The sequence below is a fragment of the Vidua chalybeata genome, chromosome Z (assembly GCF_026979565.1).
Source record: "Vidua chalybeata isolate OUT-0048 chromosome Z, bVidCha1 merged haplotype, whole genome shotgun sequence".
In the NCBI taxonomy this organism is placed as follows: Eukaryota; Metazoa; Chordata; class Aves; order Passeriformes; family Viduidae; genus Vidua; species Vidua chalybeata.
The window spans coordinates 24,531,901-24,559,056 of NC_071570.1; the positions used below are offsets into that span (position 1 = coordinate 24,531,901).

Here is a 27,156-nt window from a genome sequence, read left to right on the forward strand (position 1 = left end):
CACAATTTAATGTGTATGTGTTTGAGGACTGAAAAGGAAAGCTGAGAAGACATAACTTTGAATCTGTGATTCACTTTTGATGCCAGAATGAATAACATTGTTTCCTATAGCCAGTCCTACTGAAGAGTCATTTTGCCTTAGAAAAGTTAGACAAGTACCGTTTAAACCTTCAGCTTCTTGTATTTCTCGTTCAAGTGTTGAAAGGTTGAAGAAATTACTTAGGCTTATGGGAATCCAGGCAAATGGCATTCTGTATTTCCCTAACCTCTGACAAAAGGATTCAGCTTGTGCTTTCAGTTTTTCAATCTTTTCTTTTGTCTGAAACAGAGGAAATATCAGCTGTTTCAAAAGCAATTAGTTATTGCAATGCTATCATAGACAAAAATGTAAATTACATATTTACAGTTCAGTAAATAATTTGTACTGGTATCTCATATTTTCTTGCTACATCACAGATAGAATGGTAGCTGTTTTGATTTGTACATTCACTTCAATTTCTTTTCAATGTCATTTGCATTATAGAAATGTAGAAAGTCAGTCTTTTTGTAGTAATATTCAAATCCAGAGTGAACAATCACCATGAAACGTTAGCAGGTTCTACTTCTTTCATCAGATACAGAAAAAACATTCTATTGAAAGTAATATTCTAAAGGTGAGACGTGTGGAAGCCCAGCAAATACTGTCAGTCTGTTCCAGGGAGGTAAATGACTGTGAATTCCTTGAACAGAACTCGCATTATCTATGGACAACAGTACTGAATGGGACAGCTGCACACTACAACAGGCCATCTGCCCATCCAAATCAATAGCATGTCTCTGAGGTACAAGCATTTCTGCTAATTCTACATTTCAATAATTTCCTTTGCTCACCCCTACCTGCTTCATGACGCAAGATTGTCAGTACTGATTTCCAAAGGGGTCAGAAACAATAATACCTTCTCCTGATTTCTTTCTGTCAGCCACAGACATCAAACTGCTTTCACCATGGATGATCTAACCAGCTTTTCCTCCAGTGTATTTGGTATTTCATCTTATTTCAAGGGGTCTGGTCGTTCTGTGTTGTTTTTGTTTGTTTGTTTGTTTATTTTTAGCATACTTTTTTAATCTAAATATTCTTTACAGTTATTTACTTACCTTGCCAGCATCACTTTCTTTAAGAACCATGTAGGGTTCTGCACAGTCTCCAATTTCTCCTTGCTGAAGCACTTTTTCTATCTACAAAAAGCAATACAATAAGACAATTAAAGAAAAAATGTCATCCAAATAGTAACATGTTGCTTCTCTAGCAATTTGAAAGAGCTCGCCTAGATATATAGTTGTATATAATGTCTTAAAACTTTCTTTATGGAGTAACTGATACTAAACCTTCTAGTTTTCCATCTGTTAGAAAGCAGAAAATATATATGTGACAACACAGTCAATCACTTACTCTACATTTTCACTGAAATCAGGATAATTAACGCATTCCAAATGAAGTGGTTCAGGCTAACTCAGTTTCAGAATTAAGCAAACAAAATGATGTAAAGTGCACTAAACCAATGCCAAAAAAACCCCACAGAATGTAAACAAAATTTTTAAAAGTGCCTTATTTCACTATATTTTTGACATCCCTTAGGCAGATATAGGAAATTCTATGTACTTAGTAGAACTGGTACACAGGATACTAATATAACTTCATAGTTTGAGAATGAGAGATACCACTGGACACCTGCTCACGTACTACTATTAAAAATTGTCATAATTCATCTCGTCTAGACAAAAGCCACAGGAACAGCTGGGAACAGGCAGAATGGTGTCAAAGTACCTCTGTAACGTACCTTTATTACCAGGTATATATCTGATGAGGGATAAGTGACAGAAAATACTGCTGATCTTGCCTGAGTAGACAAGTCAATGGAAGGTGTATGAGAACGCAAGAATCCTCTTAATGAATCAGAATTGAGGTCACAATGAAAATTTTCTGAGATCTTGAAAAGAAAAAAGGGGTTAAAATATGTTGTAAAGCAAAAATGTTTAAAATTTTATTTTAAAACAAATCAAAAGTTATAAAATAAATATATAAAATAAATAATTGCAAGCATGTGACTGACTGAATAACAAGAATCCTGAATCAGACTGCATGTGTAAAAAAGTAGCAATTTTTTTGTAAGTTTTCCGAAGTTATTACTCTGAAGATAAAAACTCAGGCCAAGTGAACAAAATATTGTGTATACACTTACCTTTTTTCTTTCCTTTATGTCATAGAGAGCTATGCATGCGAACAAAGGTTCTATCTCTATATCAAACCTGTTAGGGAAAGACATACAAGACACTGATTGATACTGCAGTCATATGGCCATGTATTAAAAAAAAAGAGGAATTATATTTTGACTGGCACTTTCATTAAAAAATGCAGATAAATATTTAGCTCCAGACCTCAACTCTCTCAAAGTCTTGAGGATTTTTTTATTAGTGCATTATATTAGATGATTTTGAGAGGAAGAGAAGTAGACTGCGTACAATGTATTTTCTAAATTTGACAGAAAGGTGGTCTCAAAGATCAGTTAAAATTATCATATTTTTTCCTGTTTATGAAGTTGTGCTGGCTTTGGTTGGGGAGAATTAATTTTCTTCAGAGTGGGGCTAGGGTTTTGGATTTGTGCTGAACACATGGTTGATAATATAAAGATGTTTTTGCTATTGCTGAGCAGGGCTTGCCCAAAACTAAGGCCTTTTCTGCTTTTGGTACTCTTCCCGCTGGTGAGGAAATTGTGCTGTGTGGGAGACTGGGAGGAGACATAGATAGGTCACGTGACCCCAAATAACCAAAGGGATATCCAGATCACGTGGCACCATGCTCAGAGTACAAATGGGGGGGTAAAAGGAGCAAGGGGGTGGATTCTGAACTGATGGTGTTTGTCTTCCCGAGTCATGTTATGTGTGGATTTTCTCTCCTGGAGATGGATGAACACTTGCCTACCATTGGGAACCTGCAACTTAATTCCTTGTTTTCCTTTGCTTATCTATGTGCCACTTGCTTTCCCTATTAAAATGTCCATGTCTCAACCCATGACTTCTCCAGATTTACTCTTCTGATTCTCTCCCTCATCTCGTTGCTGGAAGAGTGAGCGAATGACTGTGTGGGGCTTGGATGCTGGTTGGTGTTAAACGATGGAAGTCCAGCAGTGCATAGTTTTTTTTTTTTTTTTTAATATTTAATCTGTGTTCACTCCCAACTCCTTTTCATCCTGGCACGTTAAAGACTTTTGTAAAGATGGATAGAAAAAATTCTCTGCTACACTAAGAAAGAACACTTGAGCAGTGAATGCAGTTGTAGGGGACAACTGTGGTGGTGCAACAAGGCGTGCTGCTGCACACTGTTGTGAACTTAGAAATGGTGAGCAATGATTGTGAAGGATTACTTACTTCAGAGTCTGCAGCTTCACCAAAATCCTGTTGCCCAGATGTTCCTTTGGGCAATCTGGCACTGGCCGTATCTCCACTGCATCTTCCTATCATTAAACAGTCATACTCAATTAAAACAACTGTAAATTTACACACTTGCATAAAACATGTATGTGACAGTAGCTGAGCTACTGCTACAGAGTAACATCTTCCCCCCTCAGTGGGCAGTTAATGTCTCCAGAGATGAAAGAAAATAGATTTATTATTTCTTAATATTTACATTTCTGACCCCTAACTGGCATTTACACCAAATATTTACAGTTGTGGACCCCAAGTACAAGCTACTACGAAGGTCACAATCTGACATAGCCATATCACCAGCATGTGGCTTGGCCACTGAGAGCAGTGTAGTGTTTATCTACTGTGGTGCAGCTTTAACCTCAGGTGCACTGGGACAGATGAGCAGGACAGCTGGCCTCCGGCTCACCTCATCCATGGAGGGATAGAGGGCAAGGAGCTCAGGGTGCCTGTTGGTGCGGCGTGCCTCCTCGTTCAGCCTCTCGAACTCCTCCGCACTGACGTGCCGCAGCAGGTGCTCCAGCCGTGGGTCTGGCTGCAGGCTGCGCAGCTCCAGGTCTGAGCAGGCCAGGCTCGTCCTTGAAGTCTCCTCTGGGAGAGCAGGCACATGTTGGGGTCCCACCTGTTGGAAAACAGGAAAATGGCAAGGTGTGGCTTGGGCACCAGAGTATCACAGAATGGCTCTTGCTGAGCTGGCAGAGGGGACCTTAATGCCTCTTAATCCTCTGCCATGAAGCCTAATGGTGAGCATGGTGCTCTGCTTGATGCCATCACAGATCACAGAATCACAGAATATGCTGAGCTGGAAGGGACCCACTAGGATCACAGAGTCCAGCTCCTGGCCCTGCACAGGACACCCCAAGAATCACACCATGTGCCTGAGAGCGCTGTCCAAAGGCTTCTTGAACTCTGTCAGGCTGGTGCTGTGACCACTTCCCTGGGGAGCCTCTACCAGTGCCCAGCCACCTTCTGGGGTGAAGAGCCTTTCCCTAATATCTAACCCAAACCTCCCCTGACACAACTTCAGTCCATTCCCTTGGGTCCTGTCACTCTTCACACAGAGAAGAGATCAGTGCCTGCCCCTCCTCTTCCCCTCACAGGGCAAATGTGAACTGCAATGAGGTCTCCCCTCTGTGTCCTCTTCTTCAGGCTGAACAGACCAGGCAACCTCAGGCACTTCTCATACAGTTTCACCACAAGGCCCTTCACCATCATTGTGTCCCTTCTTTGGATGCTCTCCAATAGCTTTATATCTCTCTTATATTTCAATGACCAAAACTGCACACAATATTCAGGGGGAGGTCACACCAGATGATTCTTTTGAGGGAAGCTGCTGTATTTGATCACTTTTCCCAAAGCGAAGAAAATGTACCTGAAGAGTTGCATCGCCAGAATCCAACGTTTCTGATTCAAATGTTTGTTTTTGAAGTGTTTTGTGAAAATCTTTTCGGGATCCCTTGTTTTTCAGGCTACAAGTATCTGAATTCCCTTGGTTTCTTTTACGGAGAAGCCCCAGAAAGTCAGGATAACATGAAGAGGTATTAAGGGAAAATAAAACAGAAAAGACAAATAAAAAAATATTTAAAAACTGAGAAGATTGTTCTGCAAAAAGCAGTATAGCACAGCTTTTATGTAGAAATGTGACATTTCACAACTTCAATGTGTTTTAATGCAGCATTCCAACTCTACAATGTATATTAAGAACAGTTTAAAAGGAAAAAAAGATAATTCAGATAATTTTTTCCAGAGTATAAGTCTGAGACAGCAGGAAAACCTGACTTAGGTACAAAATCTGCTCTGATCTCCTCATCAGACATGGTGGTTATTTCAGTGACCTTAAGAACACAAATCAGGATCACTTATCTCTTGGCTGTCTTCTTCAATCATATACATCAAAACTCTTACTGCTCTTATCCTGGATCTAGCTAGTATCCCAAGTTGCAAGTAACAATCTACAGCTTCCAAAAAAAGGCCTGGTTTTGAAGTTATTTCTATGCCACAACGTAACCCTCCAGGTTGGCAGCTTTCCAGAAATTCTCCTGAAATTTCAAGTTACATTTTTGAGGCAGATGGAAAAAAACAGCAGGTACCCTGAAAGAAAGGTGTTGGATACATCCAGAGCTCTGTTTCTTTCACTTTAGTATGCAATTTGCTAAATCTTGTGATGGTCTTTTTGCAATCAATCTCCTTATTTACAACATCCTGCTTCATTTATGTTCCTTTCTATGACACTCCTAAAGAAATGACTGAGAATCTGAATACTTTCATCAAGAAGACACAATAAGCAATTATTGATCAGGGAGACACCTTTTTATTACATTTTGGGAGTAACTGAATTATATGCTCTGATGTGTTTTAATTTTAATTGTTTGAATTTTAATCGTTTGCCAGTTCACTGCAATGAAAACTGGTCATAAAAAGACAATCCAAGCTCTCCTTGGATGTGACCTTGTTTTGGAACCACTGTAATTATCCAGAATGGAAGGCAGAAATTTTGCATGACTTTAAGACATTTAAGAATCCAAAAGAGGTTGTATAGATTATTTTTCCCTACCTCTGATGGCAAACAAATAATTAATGGAGAAATGTATGTACCTGAGTTCACATTTTCCCTGTGGTGTGAAAACTACACTAAAGATGCCTTTTCCCTAAACTATTCCTGGAAGATTTATTTGTATTGTTCATTTATTTAGAAAAGCATTATAGCAATTAAAATTCACCAAGTGGCAAACCATGGTTTTAATACATATGTCAATTTAATGGACATACACTGAATTAAGAAAATGAGATGAGAAAAAAAACCCCAAAGGACAACTGAAAGGAGATATAGGCACAGGAACAAGCTACCCATTCAGCCTCCAGCAAGTCCACATAGACTCTGCCCAGCTTTTCTGCCACATAACTCTCTATCCTGGGGCCCAAGGATGACCTCTGCTCATGCCACCCACTGGAGACTCCTCAGTCTCCTGTTCTGAGCCTTCACATTCATGAGTGGATCAAAGTCACTCACACACTTCTCTCACTCATAGCTCACCAGACAATATATTCAGCAACTTGTTCTATAACATCTGTCAAGTAGGCAGCTACAGTTTTTCTACCCTTCCTCAAAACAATGGAAAACCTTCTACAGTTACTTTTTTCTCATTTCTCTCTTGATAATTTTTCTTCCTCTCATGCTTGTTTTGAAAAAAAAAAAGCTGTCCAAGCATAACATGAGATTCCCAATAACAATCTATCAGTAACAATCTACGGATTATGTGACACTGCAGCATATTTGGTAGTGTTTTGTTCTTTGCAGTTTTTAATAACTTGCTGGCATTGTTAGCCACAGATGCCAAAGCTCAGCTCTCTGGCAGAGTCCACCATCATGCTTACCACAGAGTCAACTGCTCAATAAAGATTTTGAATGCAAATTTACCTCACTTGACTGAATGAAATAGTAAAACACTCAGCAAAACTTTCCACATATGCGTGTTTCTATGGCTCCATTCACACTTCTACCAGCACACATAAATGCAAAAATAGCTATGTTCTGTTTTTCACTTCACCTACTTTACTGCTTACTCCCTTCTCCTGTGCACAAACAAAGCTGCACACTGGCTCTTTACAGCATACAGAACAGCACTGTGTGAAAGGGCTAGTGCCTCTGCTCTGAGTGGTGAGGGAGGAGAGCCAACAAAACCCACTAGCATACTTTTAGTGACTCATTGTGGAGCAGTTCTGAGAATTCAATCAATTTCATCAGCACCCCTGGAGGAAGTCTGTTAATAACCCCCAGCAGCTGCTCCACTGAGGAGCACAAGCTGCACAGTTAAAGAGTGCAAATTCCTCTACAATCAACATCGTAAACCCATAAGGCACTGGCTGCTGATGTACATCAGAAAAACACAGAGTAACAAGGGCAAGTGAAGAGGTACAACAAAATGACAGCAAATGTGTCAGCACTCAACCACCTGCTGTTCCTTCTGCTTTTCAAGAGCTGGGCACAAGTGTAGGAGTGGATGAAGAGGAAGTGCTACAGACAAAACACAGCTCAAAAAATCTCTTTCTGAAGAAAAGGATGAGGTGATAGGGAAGGAGGAAAGACATCCCACAAGACTCCCCTAAGAGTCTGGAAACAGACGTTGCTGCAACAGAGAGCACTGACTGAGAGTCCCCTTTACATTTTACATATGAAACAGAATAGGACAGAATAAAAGAAAATAAAATTAAAATATAATGAACTAAAGGAAATTAAGCACTTATAATGACTACAGGCCCAGCTCTGTGTGTTGAATTACACTGCGCTCAAGTGTAGAAATAATTTATTGATATAAAATAGTCAATTTGGGTATAACATGGATAATCCCATGAACACACTCAATCACTGCTGGGAAAACCCATAATCCTTGAGTTTTCAAACACATTTGGAAATCAAATTGTGATAAACTGTGGTAACTTGTTTGTTCATCAAAAGAATTGGAATATTAAAGGAGGAAATATAAAAATTAAAGTATGATTAATCACCATATAGGGAGCTTTTTGTAGCTTTTTTGCAGACACAGGCTAAGGATGTCGGGGGATGGCCGGAGCTGATTATGAAATCAGCGACCACCAGGCAACGGCCACCGGACTAGACAACGTAGGAGTGCTCCGGGTACGCCCATCACTGTGCGGAGCCGATTGTGAAATCAGCGATCACCTGCCTCGACACAACGCAGACACGACGCAGAGGGATGCTCAAGCTACGCACACTGCTATCGCAAAAGACACGAATTAAGAAACCTCCAAGAAACTATAAAAAGAAACTGAATAAGGGAGTGGGGTGTGGGGCACTGCAGTGTGGGACACTGCAGGAGGGGCGGTTAGGAGACCCCTACCCACCCAGCGCTGTTTTGCTTGCTACTGCTTGCTGTAATTAATAAAATTCTAATTGACCTTAAAAAGGCTGAATCAAATTATTCGCCTCAATTTATCACAATTTGGTGCCGTGACTCGGATAAAGGAAACCCGGGAGGGAGGCCCCACTAGGGTGAGGCGCCCCATCGCCTTTTTGCGGTGGACCTAAGGGGGGGCTTCCTCCTTGGGCCTTTACCGACGAACCTAAAACTCAGTAGCAAGCAAAGGTACCCCCGTTAATCTTTGTGCACGAAGAACCGCGGAAGAGTGAACACGCAGGAAGCGTAAGTAGCCCCCAGTGGGTGGTGGGCCTCTTTTCCCGGTGGGTGGTGGGCCTCCTTTTTCCAGGGTTGATTAAAACCTGCTGGATTGAGGGATTAATATTCCAAGAGCATCCAGGGTTGATTCAAACCTGCTGGATTGAGGGACTAATGTTCCAAGAGCATCCAGGGTTGGGGGACGTAGGAGGGGGGGAGCTGCACCCCGCTCGGCGTCGAGTTACCCTCGGTGGGGAGGCTCCTGGGTTAGGAGGAGAGCAAGCGGGCCTAACCCAGACGCGGAGGTGGACGGCGTCAAAGTTCCTGGGGCGGGGGATCCCCGGAGAAACTTCCCCAAGTTTCGGCTTACTAATTTAGTATAAGTGTATGTGCTCGGTCGGCCCCGTACAAGCGGTCTCCGGAATGCGTGTGCGTGTGAAAAAGACGGTGGGCCCCGTACAAGCGGGCTCCGGAGTGCATGTGGAAGGGACAAAGCCTCGACCCCGGAAACGGGGTCTTTAAGAGTCGTTTAGGGGTGTGTAGTCCCGGAGTGATTGAGGTGAATAAGAAGACACACAGGGCGAAGCCCCGGTTGAGAAACAGAGGCGCCGGAAAGACGTGAGTAGTCCGGTCCGCTCGGTCGCTCGGTCAGGGGTGGGAGTCCTGGAGTGTAGCAAATGCGAACGTGTGTGTGAGAGGGGAACTGGCAGCTCAGATTCCCCAAGTGAGTGTGGACCCCATAGTAGGGCGTTTCCCATATCCGGCGACGGAGTGGGCCACGAATTGGGGGAAGCGACTGTCGTATTGTTTGTGTTGAGTGTGAGAAGGCACTCTAGAAGATGGGTCAGAGAAAAAGTAAATCTGCTGAACCCATGGGTGGGAGAATCTCGGTAAAACTTCCACTAGGCTTAACGGTAGAGTATTGGGATGCCTTTCCTTCTAGAAAAGGAAAAGATAAGGTTAAAATGATCCATTATTGTATGGAAATTTGGGGAGGTAAACAAATAAGGGGAGACCAACTATATTGGCCCGTATTTGGGTTGTTTGAGGATTGGATCTGTCAAGCTCTAAATATATATGTTAACTCCAAAGAGCCCTTTAACCAAGAGGAGAGCGAATATGCAGCTCTTTGGATAGTGGGAGAGATTGAAGAAAGCTTTCCAGTTGTATTCAGGGGTGGACCCCAATACCCCAGAAGGGGAGACACTTTTGAAGGTGCATTTTGTGGTCGATTCTTGGGTGGACATTCGGAAGAAGTTGGAGAAATTAGAAGGATGGCAGGCGAGAGGATTGGATGAGTTGTTGTGAGAGGCTCAAAAGGTGTGTGTTGGGAGAGAGGATGAGAGTTTTAAAAAGCAGTCTGGAATCGTGTTAGCAGCAGTAGGGGGGGACAACAGAATCCCCAAAGGGGAACTGGAGGTCAGTCCAGAGGTCGGACTGACGTCCAGCGAAGTTGGTTTGAAGGGAAGTCGAGAGGTGGAGAGAGCATTGTTTGTTTCTATTGTGGGAAGAAGGGACACATGAGGAGAGAGTGTCGGCAGAAGATTGCTGATGAGGAACAGTTCAAAGAAGATTAGGGGGGTCGGGGGCTCTATCTGCTGGGGACAAGAGAAAGAACAGAGCCCCTGGTAAAATTAAAAATAGGTCCCCAGCAACGAGAATATGAGTTCCTTGTGGACTCAGGGGCGGAGAGATCAACCGTCCAGACCCTTCCCCAAGGGTGTAAGATTTCACCTGAGATAATACAGGTGATTGGGGCCAAAGGGGAACCCTTTGGAGTACCTGTAATTAAGGATGTACTCTTAGAAAGTGATTCTAAATTAGGAATTGGGTCATTTTACTAGTTCCAGAAGCAGATTAAAACTATATCCTCTCTGAGTTGAAGACGAGAAAAAGATTAACCCAGAAGTTTGGTATACCCCCGACAGTGTGGGGAAATTAAATATTGAACCCTTTGAGGTAACTATCAGGAACCCAGAAATCCCTGTCAGGATTCGGCAATATCCCATACCCAAAGAGGGGAGGGAAGGACTAAAAACAGAAATAAAGAGACTTTTGGAAAAGGGACTTTTAGAACCCTGTATGTCCCCTTTCAATACCCCCATCCTGCCAGTAAAGAAACCGAATGGCAGTTACAGATTGGTGCATGACTTGCGGGAAATTAATAAAAGAACAGTTGAAAGATTCCCGGTCGTAGCCAATCCACATACTATTTTAAGCCAACTTGGCCCAGAAAACCAGTGGTATAGTGTAATAGATCTTAAAGATGCTTTTTGGGCCTGTCCCCTTAAGGAAACCTCTAGAGATTATTTTGCTTTTGAATGGAAGACCCGGATACACATAGAAAACAACAACTGAGGTGGACTGTCCTTCCCCAGGGGTTTACCGAATCCCCAAATTTATTTGGGCAAGCTCTGGAACAAATATTGGCAGAATATTCACAGGGGAAGGGGATTGTGCTTCTACAATATGTAGATGATTTATTAATTGCAGGGAAAGAAGAAGAAAGAGTAAGGGAAGAAACTATAAAACTCCTAAATTATTTAAGCCTTAAGGGACTCAAAGTTTCAAAGTCGAAATTACAATTTGTGGAAGAGGAAGTTAAATACCTCGGACACTGGCTGACTCAGGGGACTAAGAAATTGGATACTGATAGAGTCCAAGGAATACTTTCCCTGGAAGCCCCAAAAACTAAAAGGCAGGTTCGGCAGTTACTGGGACTTTTTGGGTATTGCAGACAATGGATTGAAAATTTTAGTGGGAAAGTTAAATTTCTGTATGAAAAATTAACAACAGATGGGCTATTAAAGTGGAGCCCTGAGGATGAGACCCGGTTAAAATCATTAAAAACTGAACTGGTCAATGCCCCGGTTCTCAGCCTCCCGGATCTAAAAAGACCATTCTTTTTATTCATTAATGTCAATGAAGGGGTGGCGTACGGGGTGTTAGCCCAGGAATGGGCTGGAGGAAAAAAACCAGTGGCATATCTTTCAAAGCTTCTCGACCCTGTTAGTCGAGGGTGGCCTGCCTGTCTGCAATCGATAGTGGCTGCTGCCCTTTTGGTAGAAGAAGCAGGAAAGATAACTTTTGGGAGTGAACTGAAGGTTTTATCTCCTCATAACATTCGTGGAGTACTACAACAAAAAGCAGATAAATGGATAACAGATGCCAGACTCCTAAAGTATGAAGGCATCCTAATTTCTTCTCCTAGGTTAAGTATTGAAACCACAAGCTTACAAAATCCAGCCCAGTTTCTATATGGGGAACCAGTTGTGGGACTAACTCATGATTGTCTTTTGCAAATAAAGGAACAAACAAAAATAAGACCAGACCTCGAAGAGGAGGAATTAGAGGAAGGATATCGGTATTATGTAGATGGGTCCTCTCGGGTCCTTGAAGGGAAAAGGAAATCTGGGTATGCTATTGTGGATGGGAAAATTTTTAAGAAAATAGAATCTGGTCCTCTTAGCCCCAGCTGGTCAGCACAAGCATGTGAATTGTATGCAGTACTCAGAGCTTTAGAACTACTAAAAGGAAAAGTTGGGACCATTTATACTGATTCAAAATATGCTTATGGGGTGGTTCATACATTTGGTAAAATCTGGGAAGAAAGGGGTCTTATCAATTCACAGGGAAGGGGGTTGATACATGGGGAATTAATTCTGAAAGTGCTCCAGGCCTTGAGAGGTCCGGAAAGAATAGCTATTGTTCATGTAAAAGGACATCAAATGGGGGATGGGAAGCTCAGTACGGGGAAATAACTTAGCCGACCAGGAGGCGAGAAAGGCAGCTCTAATGAATTTAAAACCATATAAGGGGGGGGTCACACAAAGGAAAGATTGCTCCACTTGTGGAGCTGACTTAGAGGAAGAACCATGTTGGGCTTGCTGGGATGCATACGGGATTGATTCGATACAGTGTGCCTGTGATAACCCCCAAGACAAACATTGCCGGTTCCATGAACCCATTAACCATGTGTTAGCCTTCACGGTACAGGAAAAACAAAAATTAAACCAAATGGGGGTGAAGGAAAAAGAGGGAGGCAAGTGGATACTACTGGATGGGCGGGAGGTACTCCCAAAAGGAATGGCAATAAGGGTCCTGCAAGCAATTCATGAGAAAACCCACTGGGGAACTCAAGCCCTGGTTGACCAATTTGCAATTAAATATATGTGTATAGGGGTCTATAATCTTGCAAAACAGGTAGCCCAACAATGTTTAACCTGTCAAAGAATAAATAAACAACAATTAATAGAAAGACCAATGGGCGGAAGGGAACTGGCACAACGACCCTTTTCACATATACAAATAGATTTTACAGAATTTCCAAAAGTGGGGAGGTATAAATATCTATTGGTACTGGTAGACCACTTAACCCATTACGTGGAAGCTTATCCTATGGCCCGAGCTACTTCGAACACTGTGGTAAAAGTATTATTAGAGCAAATTATCCTCCGGTATGGATTAATTGAGTGTTTAGACTCAGACCGGGGACCCCATTACACCTCTAAAATTGCAAAAGATGTCCTGACAGCTTTGGGGACTCAATGGAAATATCACACCCCATGGCATCCACAGAGCTCGGGGAGGGTGGAAAGAATGAAAGGAGAAATAAAAAAAAAAAAAAAAAAAAACCAAAAAAAAAAAAACCAACTCACAAAGTAAAATGCTAGAAACAAAAATGTCATGGGTTAAGTGCCTACCTCTTGCCTTATTGAACATTCGAACTCAACCCCGAACTGATGTGGGAATCTCCCATTTGAAATGCTATTTGGAATGCCTTATGATATGGAAGCCCCCACAGATCACCCCTGCCTAAAAGATTCTCATATTAAATTCTACATTACCCAAATTATGAGCAGAAGGCAGTAATTGAGGAAGAAAGGAGTATTGGCACAGAGACCACCTCTGGATATCACAATCCATAAGATAAAACCAGGGGATCAAGTACTTATTAAGTCTTGGAAGGAAGATTCCTTAACTCCATGTGGGGAAGGTCCTTTTCTTGTTTTGCTTACCACAGAAACGGCAGTCAGGACGGCCGAAAAGGGGTGGACTCACGCCAGCCGAGTGAAAGGCCCGGTTGCCACAAATAACCAGTGGAGAGTGACTAGCCAGCCTGGGAACTTGAAAGTGACTCTTAAGAAAAACTAATGAACTCTGTGGACATTATCCAAATCAACCATAAGGGGAAGCAAAGGGATACAATTACAAAAGACTATATAGTGATTTGTAATAAGGAAGGTTGTGGAGATTGTTACCCTTTTGTGTGCTTTATATGTAAAATTTGCCAAGAACGGTGGTGGGTCCATTGCCAGAGGGGAAGACCACCAATTGGGGTTTGTACTGAGTGCTATAAAACTCAGCGAAAACTAACTGAAACTGTGCTAAGGATAGGAGAATTGGAAAATCGGTGGGTCAGTTTTGGATCTGAGTGGTGGGAAATATTCTTGTTTTCATACTAACGAGCCCACTCCATTTGCTGCTCAGGTAATAAAAGGGTGTTGTCGAAAGGAACTGAAGGGGATTCCTTGCAATCCACCTCTGGTCAAAGATAAGAACTGGGAACAGTACAAGGCTAGGCAGGAGCGGAAAAGGGGACGCTCAGGCGAGTACTGCTGCTGCCGAGAAGATGGTTTACCTCGCGGCTCGAAGCACCCGAGTCGGCGAGCGAGGCAGAGAGGAAAAGGCCAAGCCCCCTCTAAGTGGAACAATGCTGAAATGCTCCAACTATTGCCAGCCGAGTACTAGGATCCCTCAAAGGACCAGTCTAAGTGCCTCCGAAACACCAAGGGAGCAGCAAGCCAAAAAGGGGAAAAGAGGATATTACGTAACAAAAACAAGGCTAGGACTCCACCCTTATTGGCAAATTATTAGTTTTCTATCGCTCTGTCCTAATGGTGTTTCTAGTCAGGACAATGCTGAACACTTTACTTCTAGCCTACGAAGCAGCAAAGCGATTTGATGAACAAAATGGTAAAAGAGAAAATGGGGGATTGTGATAAACTGTGGTAACTTGTTTGTTCATCAAAAGAATTGGAATATTAAAGGAGGAAATATAAAAATTAAAGTATGATTAATCACCATATAGGGAGCTTTTTGTAGCTTTTTTGCAGACACAGGCTAAGGATGTCGGGGGATGGCCGGAGCTGATTATGAAATCAGCGACCACCAGGCAACGGCCACCGGACTAGACAACGTAGGAGTGCTCCGGGTACGCCCATCACTGTGCGGAGCCGATTGTGAAATCAGCGATCACCTGCCTCGACACAACGCAGACACGACGCAGAGGGATGCTCAAGCTACGCACACTGCTATCGCAAAAGACACGAATTAAGAAACCTCCAAGAAACTATAAAAAGAAACTGAATAAGGGAGTGGGGTGTGGGGCACTGCAGTGTGGGACACTGCAGGAGGGGCGGTTAGGAGACCCCTACCCACCCAGCGCTGTTTTGCTTGCTACTGCTTGCTGTAATTAATAAAATTCTAATTGACCTTAAAAAGGCTGAATCAAATTATTCGCCTCAATTTATCACAAAATCATGTTGAATTTTCAGGGCATGAATAGGAGAAAAGCATGCAAATATAATCTTTATCCCTGTTATCTTTCCTTTTAGTGGGATCAAACAGTACTAGTTTTCCTGATTAAGATAAATCATCACTACAGAGGGTTGATGTGAATTTCTTCCCATCAACTTCTCATCCATTCCCAGCGTGCCTGATAATTAAGAAGGAGATGCAACACTATTTGGCAATGCACACCATCTCAAACAAAATAATATGGTTATTTATACTACTGAAAAGTCAGTTCTTATCTTCAATCAATGACTAAAATCATTATAATTTAGGATTACTTATAACAGCAAACATCTCCTCTCTGATAAGTAAGATGCAGTGTAATTTTTATTACAATTAGTTTTATGTTGCTTACTTTCGATTCACAATCAGCCACTCACGGATGTAAGTCTGAACACAGTCTTTGACGTGTGAGTCCAGTTCAACCCTGTGGAAAAATATTTCAGCTCCTAAGTCATACTTTCAGGACAAACAAATTTATCTAAACATGCTAATCAGATAAAGGCCTCTCCGTTAGTCCTCTCCCATGTATTTATTTTACTGCTAAACTATTGTTTGAGGTTTTAAAAAAATCCTCTGTACTGCATGAATTCCCTTATGCAGGTTTTTGGTACTGTGCTGATAAACATACATTTAACAGAGGTAACCACTTGCCACACTACCTATTTATAAATATAAGAGTGACATTGTTTTAAAATATAGTAAAATGAAATAAATTATACAACATTACCAACCTTGTGACTTTCAAAACTTGATAACAAGTCTCAAGATATAGAAATATTCTTTTAGAGGCCTCAGCTCCTTACCCAGTTTTTATGTAAGTGCAATTTTCTTTTCTCACAGAAACAAAGAAAAACTTAAAAAGGGACCCTAAGCTTTTAATCAGATAGCGTAATAAAACTTTAAGTTCTAAGAATACATTGTAATTTCATTTTCTCTTTTTCAAATAAGTCTCCTTTAATGAAGGGGGGTGTCAGTGCTCCTTGATAGCCTGGATACTATTTGGAACTACAGGTCTTTTGGCCAAAGAAAATGTCCCGTAAACTTGACATCATGATGCTGTGGCATAATTCTCCTATGCCCATTCTTAAAATTTTTAATGACCTGTTCCAAAATAATTTCTAGCATTCTCCAATCGAAGTGAGTAAAAGAGTAGGTAGGATGCACATTCATATAGAAACAGGTGAAAGGTATGATAATTTTTAGCACTTTCCACATAGAACTTCTATGAGATTTGCAACTGGTCAGTGAGGCTGGCTAACAGTTTGTTCGGCTTTGTGTGTGCACGGTGGGACAGAGCCTTGGCTGATGCCAGGCTGTCAAGTGCCCCTGCCTCTGGTGGTTCCTGCCTCTGGGTCAGGTGGGAGGTGTGTTTGCTGGCAGGCAGCACATTAACCCAGTTTGATCAGTGGTACCTGTTTCCTGCTCTCGGTACACAGAGACATCAAAGACTGCATTGCGTGCAGACCCATCCTTGGTGCATGCCCCTCCTAAATTCTCAACCTCCCTAACACATCCTGGCACCCTTGATCAGGATTTTCTATAAAAGCACTAATATTAATGATATTGATGTGAATGGCTAAGCGGCAAGCTGCTGTGTAAAAAAATCTGCTGAAAGCACATTTGTTGGTATTGACTAGTTGAGCTTTGTCACAGACTTGTTATAGAGTCTTAATTATTTTGTGGTGCAAATCAGGCTTAAAATTGATTGTACAGCATGAACCTGCATGGTCTTCTACTGGAAAAACAAAAAGGTAACTGATGTTTTAAACATCAAGCATGGTGGGAAGAGTGCCTATTTCTTTCCTTGAAAATTGGTAAGAAATGGCCTTATTTTAGATGTAATTTCAAAAGTTGAATAATTATTTTGATATTTTTGTCCATCATTTAAATAAAAGATTACTTAAAGTAAAAAAACCCCATTCATTGTGTCCTACATCCATTCTCTCTCTCAAATCCACAGAAAAAACAAGAATACCTTGTAAAGATTGGGACTTTTCTATGAGTAACTTTAAGTGAGAATCACATATTGTGCAAATATTAGAAAATCCCTTAGAAGCTGTGTGATTCTTAGAGTTCTCAGGTAACCTAGCATGGCATCTCATCTCTACATATCTCTGTTCTCCTGAACTTCTTGAGAGAAGCACTGGCCAAGAAGAAACTTGCAGACTGAAACCTTGCTTAGAGAGAGGATTCTCAACTAGTCTACAGCTGGCAAAAATCACACAAACTGTGTTTCCCGCTTAGCCTCATTGTATTTGGTGTGTCAGGCAGAAAACACTGAACAAATACTGCTGTTATATTGGGCTCTAGTTTGAACAACTGTCTGGAAAAAACTAGAGCAGCGTGTAGCAACTTTTGCAGGAACAGAGAGGGATGCAGGTCTACCCTGTGAGCCAAGACAATGTGAACTAAGCCTCAGTGTGGCAGTTCAGCACAGCACTGAATATAGCCTGTGCTGTTCATTTCCTGGATACACTGCAAGGAGCCAGCCCCCATCCCAAACACACTGTATAGTTAGCCATCTCTGCTGATATAGCAGTTTGGGGCTAAATGGTGCTGACTTCACATTTATCTCACCGTTACTGCTTGCAAAATTCAACAGGCCTTTGGAGTTCTACTTAAAGGTACCATTTACAATTATATAGTCCCTGAAGAGTATTTTATATACAATGCACAGACTTTCTTATACCACATCTGAAAACTCCCTGATGGATTTTCTAATTCTGAAAAATTATTTTGCTCATAGCATGCCTGTTTTTCAAACCACCCTATATATTTGCAGGACCATTGAGCACCAGTGTCACCACAAGCTACCTATAGAAGCTGTTTAAAACAGGGTAATTATTTCAGCAATGCCAACCTGAAACCACATGTGACTTCTACAAGAGAAATTAACACTCGCTCCCCTTCCCAAACCTTGTAAAGTATGAACCATTTCCTCCCATTTAAGCAAGACAGATACTGAGAAAGAGATTCTTAGTGATCTGATCAATGCCACGTGACACACAGCTGGCAAAAAAATCCAAAAAACTCAATGCTGTGCTTGTTACATGGTCAGAGTAAACTTTTATCTCTGGCATCACAGCTGCAAAAATAATTTTTGGTACCATCCTCCTGTCCTTCTTTACTCTTCTTCCTGGTTTGATGCCTACCCCACTTGTGCTGCTACCAAGGAAGTTGTGTAAACACTTGAATAATTTTAAGTGTGCAAAGAAGCCTAACAGAGCCAGTGGCAAAGTTCAAACATTTGAAGTTCAGGAACTGTGTAATGGCTGGATGGGTGGAAGAGTGATGTTGGATCAGCATCTTTAAAACTATTTTTAACTATTCAAAACTAACTTTAATTATTTTTGCAGCATTTTGGAGGGAGAGAAACTTTCCTTACCCATCTTCTGGCATAGAGGGTTGCAAAGTCCTGCACTCTTTAGGTGTAAAGACAACATCCAGATCATCTTCAGGAAAGTCCCCAAGTTCTTGTGCTAGATCTAAGTCCAAGTTGTTCAGCTGTGTCATCAGGAAGCCTTCAAAATCTACTGGGTCTACTGCATCATAAAAGGAAGGCTAATGAGAAATAAAGAAGCATTTATTTTAGCAACAGAAGGTTCTTCTTGATAGTGTAATTTAGGCTTATTTATTTAACTGTTGTAATTGTCCCATTCTTTATTACACATTAGAAACAAACATCTAAACTTCTAACCTAGAAACAAGAAAAGACATAAGGGAGATGACCAAAATGGCAGTGACAGGCAATGCCAATAAGCAGGAGACAGGAGACAAAACACACTAGGAATAACAAGGCCAAGTCTTGGAAGTTACTCCAAGTAACAGCGCTAAGGATCAACTGTAAGCACCATGGCTGCTGCTGTCATGAAGAAAGACTCATTTGAGGTGCTGTGCCTGAAATACACTAATAGAAATGCTCTGTGTTTTCGACTGCAAGCAAAATTGAGGACAATATATACTCAAAATCAGGAAAAAATTTACTATTTTTCATTTCTGAATGTTACTGGGTTTTTTATTATTTGAGTTCCTAATTTATCGTATTTTTCAAGGGTTTGTACCATGCTTTTGCAAAAGATTACATGGAACTACTAAAATTATTCCTGCAAACCTTAGATATTCCCCAATTCTACAGCTCACAGCATTGCACCTTGATAGACAGCAGTTGTATCTCATTACATTTAATTAGTCATTCTTAAACAGAAGGTCCCCTCAGAACAAAGTTAAACAACTACAAGCTCTATGACTCATGCATGCCATTAAACTGTCTGCTTTTTATCTGTTTAGTGTCAAAAACAGAGGAAGAAACTCTTGTTTTATTTGCTACCTAGAGATGTTCTACATAAAAATAAACGTGACTTGATGTATTAAAAGTGTATGTATAGACAAAACTGAAAGTTATTTTATTTGCTATGTAGCAAATAAAAATACCCTGTATATCTTTAGGAAATACAATATTTGTCCAGTTGAGTACAGAGACTAGAATCTCTTATAATTTATTTTCTTGACAAGTAAAAAGTAGATCTAAAAACTACAGCATTAGAATATCTCTAGTGTATTTTCTGTGTGTTCCAGAAAGGCTGATGACACCTCATCACTGTAAATGCGAAGAAACTCATTTGCAGCATTAGAATAATAGGACTGGAATAACTTATTTACTGTGAGAAAGAATTCTAGCAAAATAGCTAGAATTCCAGCTAATAAATCCTCCTTTCTGTAAAGAGTGAGGATTGTATTGCACTGATTTGCCCAGATATCTTTCACAAGGCTTTCTTCTGAAGCTGCCAGCAAAAAAAAAAAAACCAAAAAAAAAACAAACCTCTGTGGTGCTGTTGATGTGTTGTGGGGAAAAGAAGGCTTCCAATGTCCCTCATATGAACACATCTTTATATTCCATGTTATTCTGCCTATTGTCTCATCCAATGTGTTCTTAAGCTATCCTCATTATACTCCAGTGTTCTTCTGCACAGAAAAAATCTGTGTGTCAAAATCAGCAAGTCATCCCTCATTAATACTGAAGCGTGCTCATGCAAGGCTTTCATGGAAGTCAACAGGAATTTCATCAGAGCATGAAGTGACACCAGTGACACCATTGTTCTATCTACAACATCAGGAATTTTAGCTCAATGGGACAATGAGAAATTTCTTAATTTATGAAACATGCATAGAGACTCAACAATGGCAAAGCTCCAGCAACTTTGAACTAAAATGGCTCTGAGTTTAATATGCCACATTAGCCACAGTAGGGAAAAAAAAAGTGTTAAAAACAATTAATAATAAATGCAAGGTTTGGAACCATTTTTGTGTTCTGGGAATATAGTTGAGGAAGTTTTTCAGATAACAAAAATCCAGAAATATCTTGCAGAAAGTTAAGTATATTTGGAAGAAATGTGCTGGAAGCATCTAGAGGAAGCAAACTAATTTAATCTTCTGAAAAAAAAAAACCCAGATGTGGTAAATACTCCTGCAAATATTTTAGTAGAGACCTTTGAACCCAACCAAGTACCACGTCCTACCTCAGGTTCCCCTTTTAAAGGGAAACTATATTGGTTTCTGCACAAACACAGTCTCTGAACTCATTCCTCTGCCTTTACATTTAAGGCATCGACTAAATTATCAAAAATGTCTCTGGGAAAAATCTTTCCCTCTCTTTGCTCATTTTAGCCAAAAGGAAAACTTAACATTACCAGCAAGTCCATCAAATTATGAGGCAGTCAGCCAAAGGAAAATACTCTGCTGGTTTTTAGTTTACGCGCTATCTCTGGTTTGCACCCAGTGTAGTGCTGAACATGCTGGATCAATAGTTATGAGTAAATAGTAAACCTTATTTGCTGTTGTTTTTTTATTAATTATCAGCATAATATGGTTGAAGCTCACATACTGTACCATCAGTAGGTAAAGCATAGCATGTTAATACATAGATATGTAAATAGGTCTAGATAAAGAATTTTAGATCTAAAAATATATTTATAAATAAATAAATAATGTATAATAACTATAATAACTATAACTATAAATATATAAATAAATATAACACATATTTAGATCTAATAATAAAAGCCATTCACAGAAGATTAAAGTAAAACACAGCTTAAAGTATAAAAGGTGTACTACATCTTTTTAGTTGCTGAAGATACAATGTTTTGCATTCAAAATAGTTTTGCTTAATACAATCTAATTTTTGATTAAACATTTCACTTCCTTTCAGAAGTCACACTTTTCCATTCTGTCAGGTCAAATCCATTGCATTTCGTTGTATCCTCTTCTTCTAGTTCAAGTCTTAACAATAATCTTTAATCACTAGAAATATGCACTTTTGACTATTGTAAATTAGACACAAATGTAAAAAAAGATAGCGTAAAAAGAAAATGCAGGTGGAGGGACATTAACTCCCTAACAACTGGTGCAACTTTTCAAAGGAAACACAGAAAATGGCTTAAATAAGAAGCCAGCACTCCTTTTCACATATCATAAAAACGTGCAAACCAATTTTCTACAGAAAATGCCACAAACCATTACTGCAAACATACCTTTTTAAGGATGATGAATTAGAGGCATGTAGATTGTGACAGCACACACAAAATGGCAGCTACGGCGTAATACTTGGTAAATGAAATGCTACCAAGTATTTTTGTAGCACAAGCGGTTTTCTGCATGCAGAAGAAGGGACTTGGCCGCGTCAGGCCGAGTAACCACAAGGAACAAGTTAAAAGATCACAGCGCCTCAGATTAAGGAAGTGAGTAGTGGCAGGAGGCCCTGACACAGGAAGCACCCACTTGCACCTAGATTTTCACAATCACTGGTGCACAAAGCCTCTTCCTGTTTCTACTTATCAGGCCTCACAAAAAGAATCAGAAATTAAAAGGATAGGGACCAGAATCATAATCAGATTCTTTTATGGCATAGTATGTTTGCAGAACACTCATCTTCCCGAAAGGCAATAAAAAGATCTGGCATTTTTTCCCTTTGTCATAAGGGCACTGTCATATGACCTGCCTTCTTTAGAGGGTGATTAACGTGGAAGGCTGAAGATGATTTGGAGACACATAACGGTTGACTCAATTTTGTCTATGTCAATTGGATATGCTTCAACATTTCTCACTTAACATGCACATTCTACAGCACTGAAAAACAGTCAGCATGTTGCCCCTGCTGCTGGCTCTGGAAACTATATTAAGTTGAGCTTTTTGAGCCTCTACCTTTCTGATTTTTTTTCTTTATTCATTGATCTGTGCTGGTTTTGGCACGGATACAGTTGATTTTTCTTCATTGTAAATATTATGGAGCTATGTTTTGGATTTGTGCTGGAAACAGTGTTGATAGTAAAATTTGTTTTCATTATTGCTGGGCAGTGCTTACAAGGAAGCAAGGCCTTTTCTGCTCCTCATACCATCCCACCAGCAAGGAGATGGGGGGCACAAGAAGCTGGGAGAGAACTCAGCCAGGACAGGTGACCCCAGCTGACTACAGAATATTCCAGACCACATGGAATCATGCTTAGTATATAAAACTGGGGGAAGAAGGACTACCACTCAAAGCATTTATCTGAAGAAGTTGTTGAATGTTTCCATCAGGGAAAGAATGTAATATACTCCAACACTTACTAATTAACTTTGATTCATAGTAATATGTAGAGGGACTGTCTATTCCAGGCTCTAAGGAACAGTCTCATATTTCTCAAAGGCATCATTTCCGCAGCTCACTAGAGAGTATTTTTTAACAGTTTCAGGTAGAAGCCAGTGGAATGCAAGACAACTTAGAAGATAATTTAATTTACTCTAAAATGATTAAGCAATGTACATGCCAAACCTGTGTAAAGAGAATAAACCCAGAACTTACCAGATGAAATGTAGAAAAGCCAGGGGTGCTTAAGCTTCGTTGACAGAACTGTGCAAAGCCTGGTTGAAGAGTAAATTGTTTTCTTATTTCTGCAGATGAGTGCCTTTAATTAAGCAGAGAAAAATCCTTATAATTACAATCATCCCTTTACAAATTCCAAATGCCAGCATTTAGCTGATTTAGTCTCCAGTCTCAGTGTTTAGAAATATATTTTTATAAGGATCTAGACTCCTCTTGGTTTGTAGTTAATGCAAATCTTATAAAACATTTGTAGTCCTATATAACTAAGATTCTGTCACTCTTCCAACAGATTTTTATCATTATTTTGCAGCCATCACAACTGGAAAATGCTATGCAAGAAAGAATAACCTTGGCCTTAAGTAAAGTGTGACTGCAACCTTCACAGCAATACTTGCAGATTCACTTCTGCGAAGCAAAAATACATTAATAAAGCAGAGAAAGAAAAATGAGCATCACATAAGCAAATATTTTAATTGATCAAGGGATAAAAACAAGACCACTCATTAAACAGTGTAAGCCCAGACTTACACTACTAATGCAATTTGCTGTTAAAAGCCCAAGGAAACCAAAGAAGGAATTAAAAAATCTGCCTATTGTATCAGCTAAACATTTGAGGAAAAAACTTCTGAAGTGCTAAGCAACTGAGGTAGAGAGACCCCAGGACTGAATTCTTCAGAAGTCCCAGGGTGATAATGTACACAGTCTGAAAAGATAGCAGAGTAGCATGGTGATTTTTCATGGAAACAAATCAATTAGTATTTATAATTTAGAATAATCAGTTTAAGAATAATCAGCCATGAAATATAACAAAACACCTACACTATATTTCACCATAAGATTGCAGGACAAGATTTTTAAAACAAGATGCAGTTAAGCAGATTGCAAGCAAAAATAATAGTTTGCAGCTGACCAGAGCAGTCAAATGGGAAAAAATAAAACACAGAGGTAAGAAGACACTCCCTTCCACATGAGATTCTTTCAACTTCAGCAAGCATTAACAGGCATTTTAGAATTACCAGATGCCACAGGACAGTTTTGCCTGTACTTTTTCTCCTTTGTGGCCTCTTGATTCCTATGACCACTGTACCTATTCTGTGACACTTACTACAGCTTTTTTGAGCATGACGAAACCCTGAATTTCACTTAATACATTTCTGTTTATGTGAAGCAACAGCCACCTGGCAGAAGGCATTCAAAGTATTAGAGGTATTAGGCCTGATTTAGAAAATAAAAGTTGCATAAATTAGATGTTTTTAGGTCAAAAGGCCATGACAGATGTGAGTGTAATGCTGCTGCAATTTGAAGTCAACAGCAATCACAGACTTGCTGAATTATAAAAATATATTATAAAAAGCCAGAATTATAGAGAAAGTAAAGAGATCCATTTGGAAGAGGATTTCCTACTCATCAGTGGTATTCCAAAACTCAAAACCAAGACCTTTTAAAGGTTAGTCAATGATTACATAAGCAAGAAGCCATGTAGGGAAAATGACAAAGTCTGTGCATTCCGTAGATTATCGTTGACATATTTTAGAAAGAAAACCTTCTTGTATATCAGGGTTATTGTTACTCAATTTCCCATTACAAATAATCTCTGATAATGAATGAATGTACAAAACTCAAATTATTCAAAATTATTATTTTACTGCAAACTGAGTCAGTTTCTACCCTATGCCAAAGTATCTATTACCAATGGAAATAGTAGAGGTAGCAGCAGAGGTAGACTGTTGCAGTCTATTGCAGAAGTTGCTGCTGTAAACAATGATGTAAGACATCTTTAAATTACATCCAATATGAGGTTATCAGATGCTTCAAAGAGGAAATTATAGGAATTTTCAGTACAAGAGGAAGCACACATATGTATGAAGGACCAAATTTGCTGTCTGGTAAAAACCTGGGCAAATGTAGCTAAGTGAGAGCAAATACAGTTCTCAAGAGCACTGTCATCAATTAGTTCCTTTCTATTGTCTCACCAATAGAAAGAACTTGCAAACTAAATCAGTCCAATGGATGACAAACCTTGTAATCTGTAATGGCAACTTTCAGATAAGACTAGTTCATTTGACTGACTTCACAGTTTTGCAATGACTAAAGAAAGAAAGTACAGTAAGAATAAGAGAAGACAGCAAAATTTGTTTGAACTAACTCAGAAATTATTGCCTAGATTTGCTAGGATTAGATAAAGGAAAGTCCCGATTGCTAAAAGAACCAAAAGCAAAAGTTAATCACACCAACATGGAGGAAAGGTGGGTGTAACAGTCAGGGATCTGCATGGAAACTTTTGAAAACTTGTGGAATTGTGGAAACAGAGGTCCTACTAGATGGCTCTTTGATAATGCCAGAATGACTGCTGTCTGCGACATGCCTGTTTCCTGATCAAAGAGCTGCCTTGGGCGCTATTGGTGTACCCTTAGGAAAATGGTAGTTCACAGTCATTTAGTGCATGTCATGTCTTAGCTTTCATGGAGGCTGCAGTTGATCTATGCCTGGCTATACTTTTGCCCTCCTTGTCTGTACAAAGGCCTGTCTGATTCTGAGGAGAGCTTTACAGTCATACTTGACAGCAACAATGGTCTATCTATGTGTTAAAAAAGAAGGAAAGAAGGCAAGTGGTTAAGGATAAATGCAAAGCAGTCACTGAAAAATATGAGAAAAAGTTCTGTGGTTTCCATTCAGTTGAAGCAAGGGGACCATGAAGTTGGACTTAACTTTAAAATGTACATCACATTAGACATGCCTGTTTATTAATAGTCTGATGATGAAGTATATGGTGGACAACTAGAAAATATGGACTGCAGTAAATTCTGGTTCAAAAAGTTTCACAATTATTGGTATATTATTGGCAATTATTATTAGATGATGAACAGACAATATGGATTTATCTAAGGGCAGTTACATAAAACCTATCTAATGCTCTTCTGTGTCAGTTTAACTGGCTCAGTGAGGCTCTTGATACTGTCCCTTATGACATTCCTATAAGCAGAGAGAGCGGCTGGATGGAATCATCACAGCTGGTTCCAAAAGAGCTCACAGCTGGTTAATTAAACATATTCAAGGCATAGTCATCATTGGTTCAAAAGACAATTGCAAGGAAATGTTACTATAAGAAGCAATTTAATTTTTCCTCAATCTAATTCCAGTCTATATTTTATTTTACAACATGGATGATGATATAGGTAACATAGGACTGAAGTCTGGGGATCATATCAACCCAGGAGGAATTGTGAGTATTTTAGAAACAGTCTGAAATCAGCACAGTTAGAGTCAATAAAAATGAATGTAAACCTCTAAACATAGGAAGAAAAAAGCCAACTGCAGAAATACAAAAAGTAAATTAACTGTCAAAAAAAAATATAGCCACATCACAGAAGAAACACTGAGAGAGTATACTGGGACACTTACCAATACAACTACCACAGTGAGGAGAAACTGATGCTATTTCTGCTTATAGAAGACAATGAGACATACTTGGGCTGATGAACACACTTATTACAACACAGAGCAAGATACAATCAATTTTAAAAGGCTTCAAAAAAGAGCAGTCAGAAGGCAAAAAATTTTGGCAAGGATGACCCAGGAGGAAAGACTGAAAAAACCAGCTGTGTCACAAAAAAGGAGACTGACAGGAGACAGCAGTTGTCCTTGACTATGTAGAAGACAGCAAAAAGTAAAGAATATGGTGAACAGTTCATGTCCCTAGAGGGAAGAAGAATAACTAATGTGCTTAAATTGAAAAAAGTAAGCTCTAGTAAAGTATTTTGAAGAAAGTTCCCACTGCAACAGCAGCAGGACACTAAAAGTGGCCTGAGGAAGCTAGTTGGTGTTGTGGCCAAGCCATTCTCCATTATATTTGAAAAGTCCTAGTGGTCAGGTAAAATCCTGGTTGACTGAAAAAAGGAAAACATTGCTCCCATTACAAAGGGGAGAAAGAAGGAACACAGAGGCAACTACAGACTGGTGAGCCTCACCTCTGTGCCTGGGAAATCATGGGGCAGATCCTCATGGAAGCAGTGTTAAGGCACATGGAGGTGATCCAAGGCAGCTAGCACGGCTTTACTAAAGACAAATTTTGCCTGACCAGCCTGGTGGCCCTGTATGAGGGAGTGTCTGCAAAGGTCAA

At 40.0% G+C, this 27,156-nt stretch overlaps 1 protein-coding gene and 1 long non-coding RNA gene across 2 annotated transcripts in view; one reads left to right on the forward strand and one right to left on the reverse strand.

Moving 5' to 3' along the window:
• Positions 1 to 27,156, reverse strand: part of DOCK8 (dedicator of cytokinesis 8) — a 97,462-nt gene that overhangs the window by 56,041 nt on the left and 14,265 nt on the right. Inside the window, exons 2-11 of the mRNA XM_053969014.1 lie at positions 23,016 to 23,118; positions 18,561 to 18,736; positions 15,528 to 15,599; positions 4,834 to 4,957; positions 3,871 to 4,083; positions 3,405 to 3,490; positions 2,219 to 2,285; positions 1,817 to 1,966; positions 1,134 to 1,214; positions 159 to 318 (exon numbers count right to left, since the gene is read on the reverse strand). Of these exons, the coding sequence (XP_053824989.1) occupies positions 159 to 318; positions 1,134 to 1,214; positions 1,817 to 1,966; positions 2,219 to 2,285; positions 3,405 to 3,490; positions 3,871 to 4,083; positions 4,834 to 4,957; positions 15,528 to 15,599; positions 18,561 to 18,736; positions 23,016 to 23,118 (1,232 nt within the window). The remainder of the gene's footprint in view (positions 1 to 158; positions 319 to 1,133; positions 1,215 to 1,816; positions 1,967 to 2,218; positions 2,286 to 3,404; positions 3,491 to 3,870; positions 4,084 to 4,833; positions 4,958 to 15,527; positions 15,600 to 18,560; positions 18,737 to 23,015; positions 23,119 to 27,156) is intronic.
• Positions 8,630 to 14,682, forward strand: LOC128802530 (uncharacterized). Its single transcript, XR_008435474.1, has 2 exons — positions 8,630 to 9,214; positions 13,620 to 14,682. It is a non-coding gene; the product is annotated as an uncharacterized LOC128802530 (long non-coding RNA).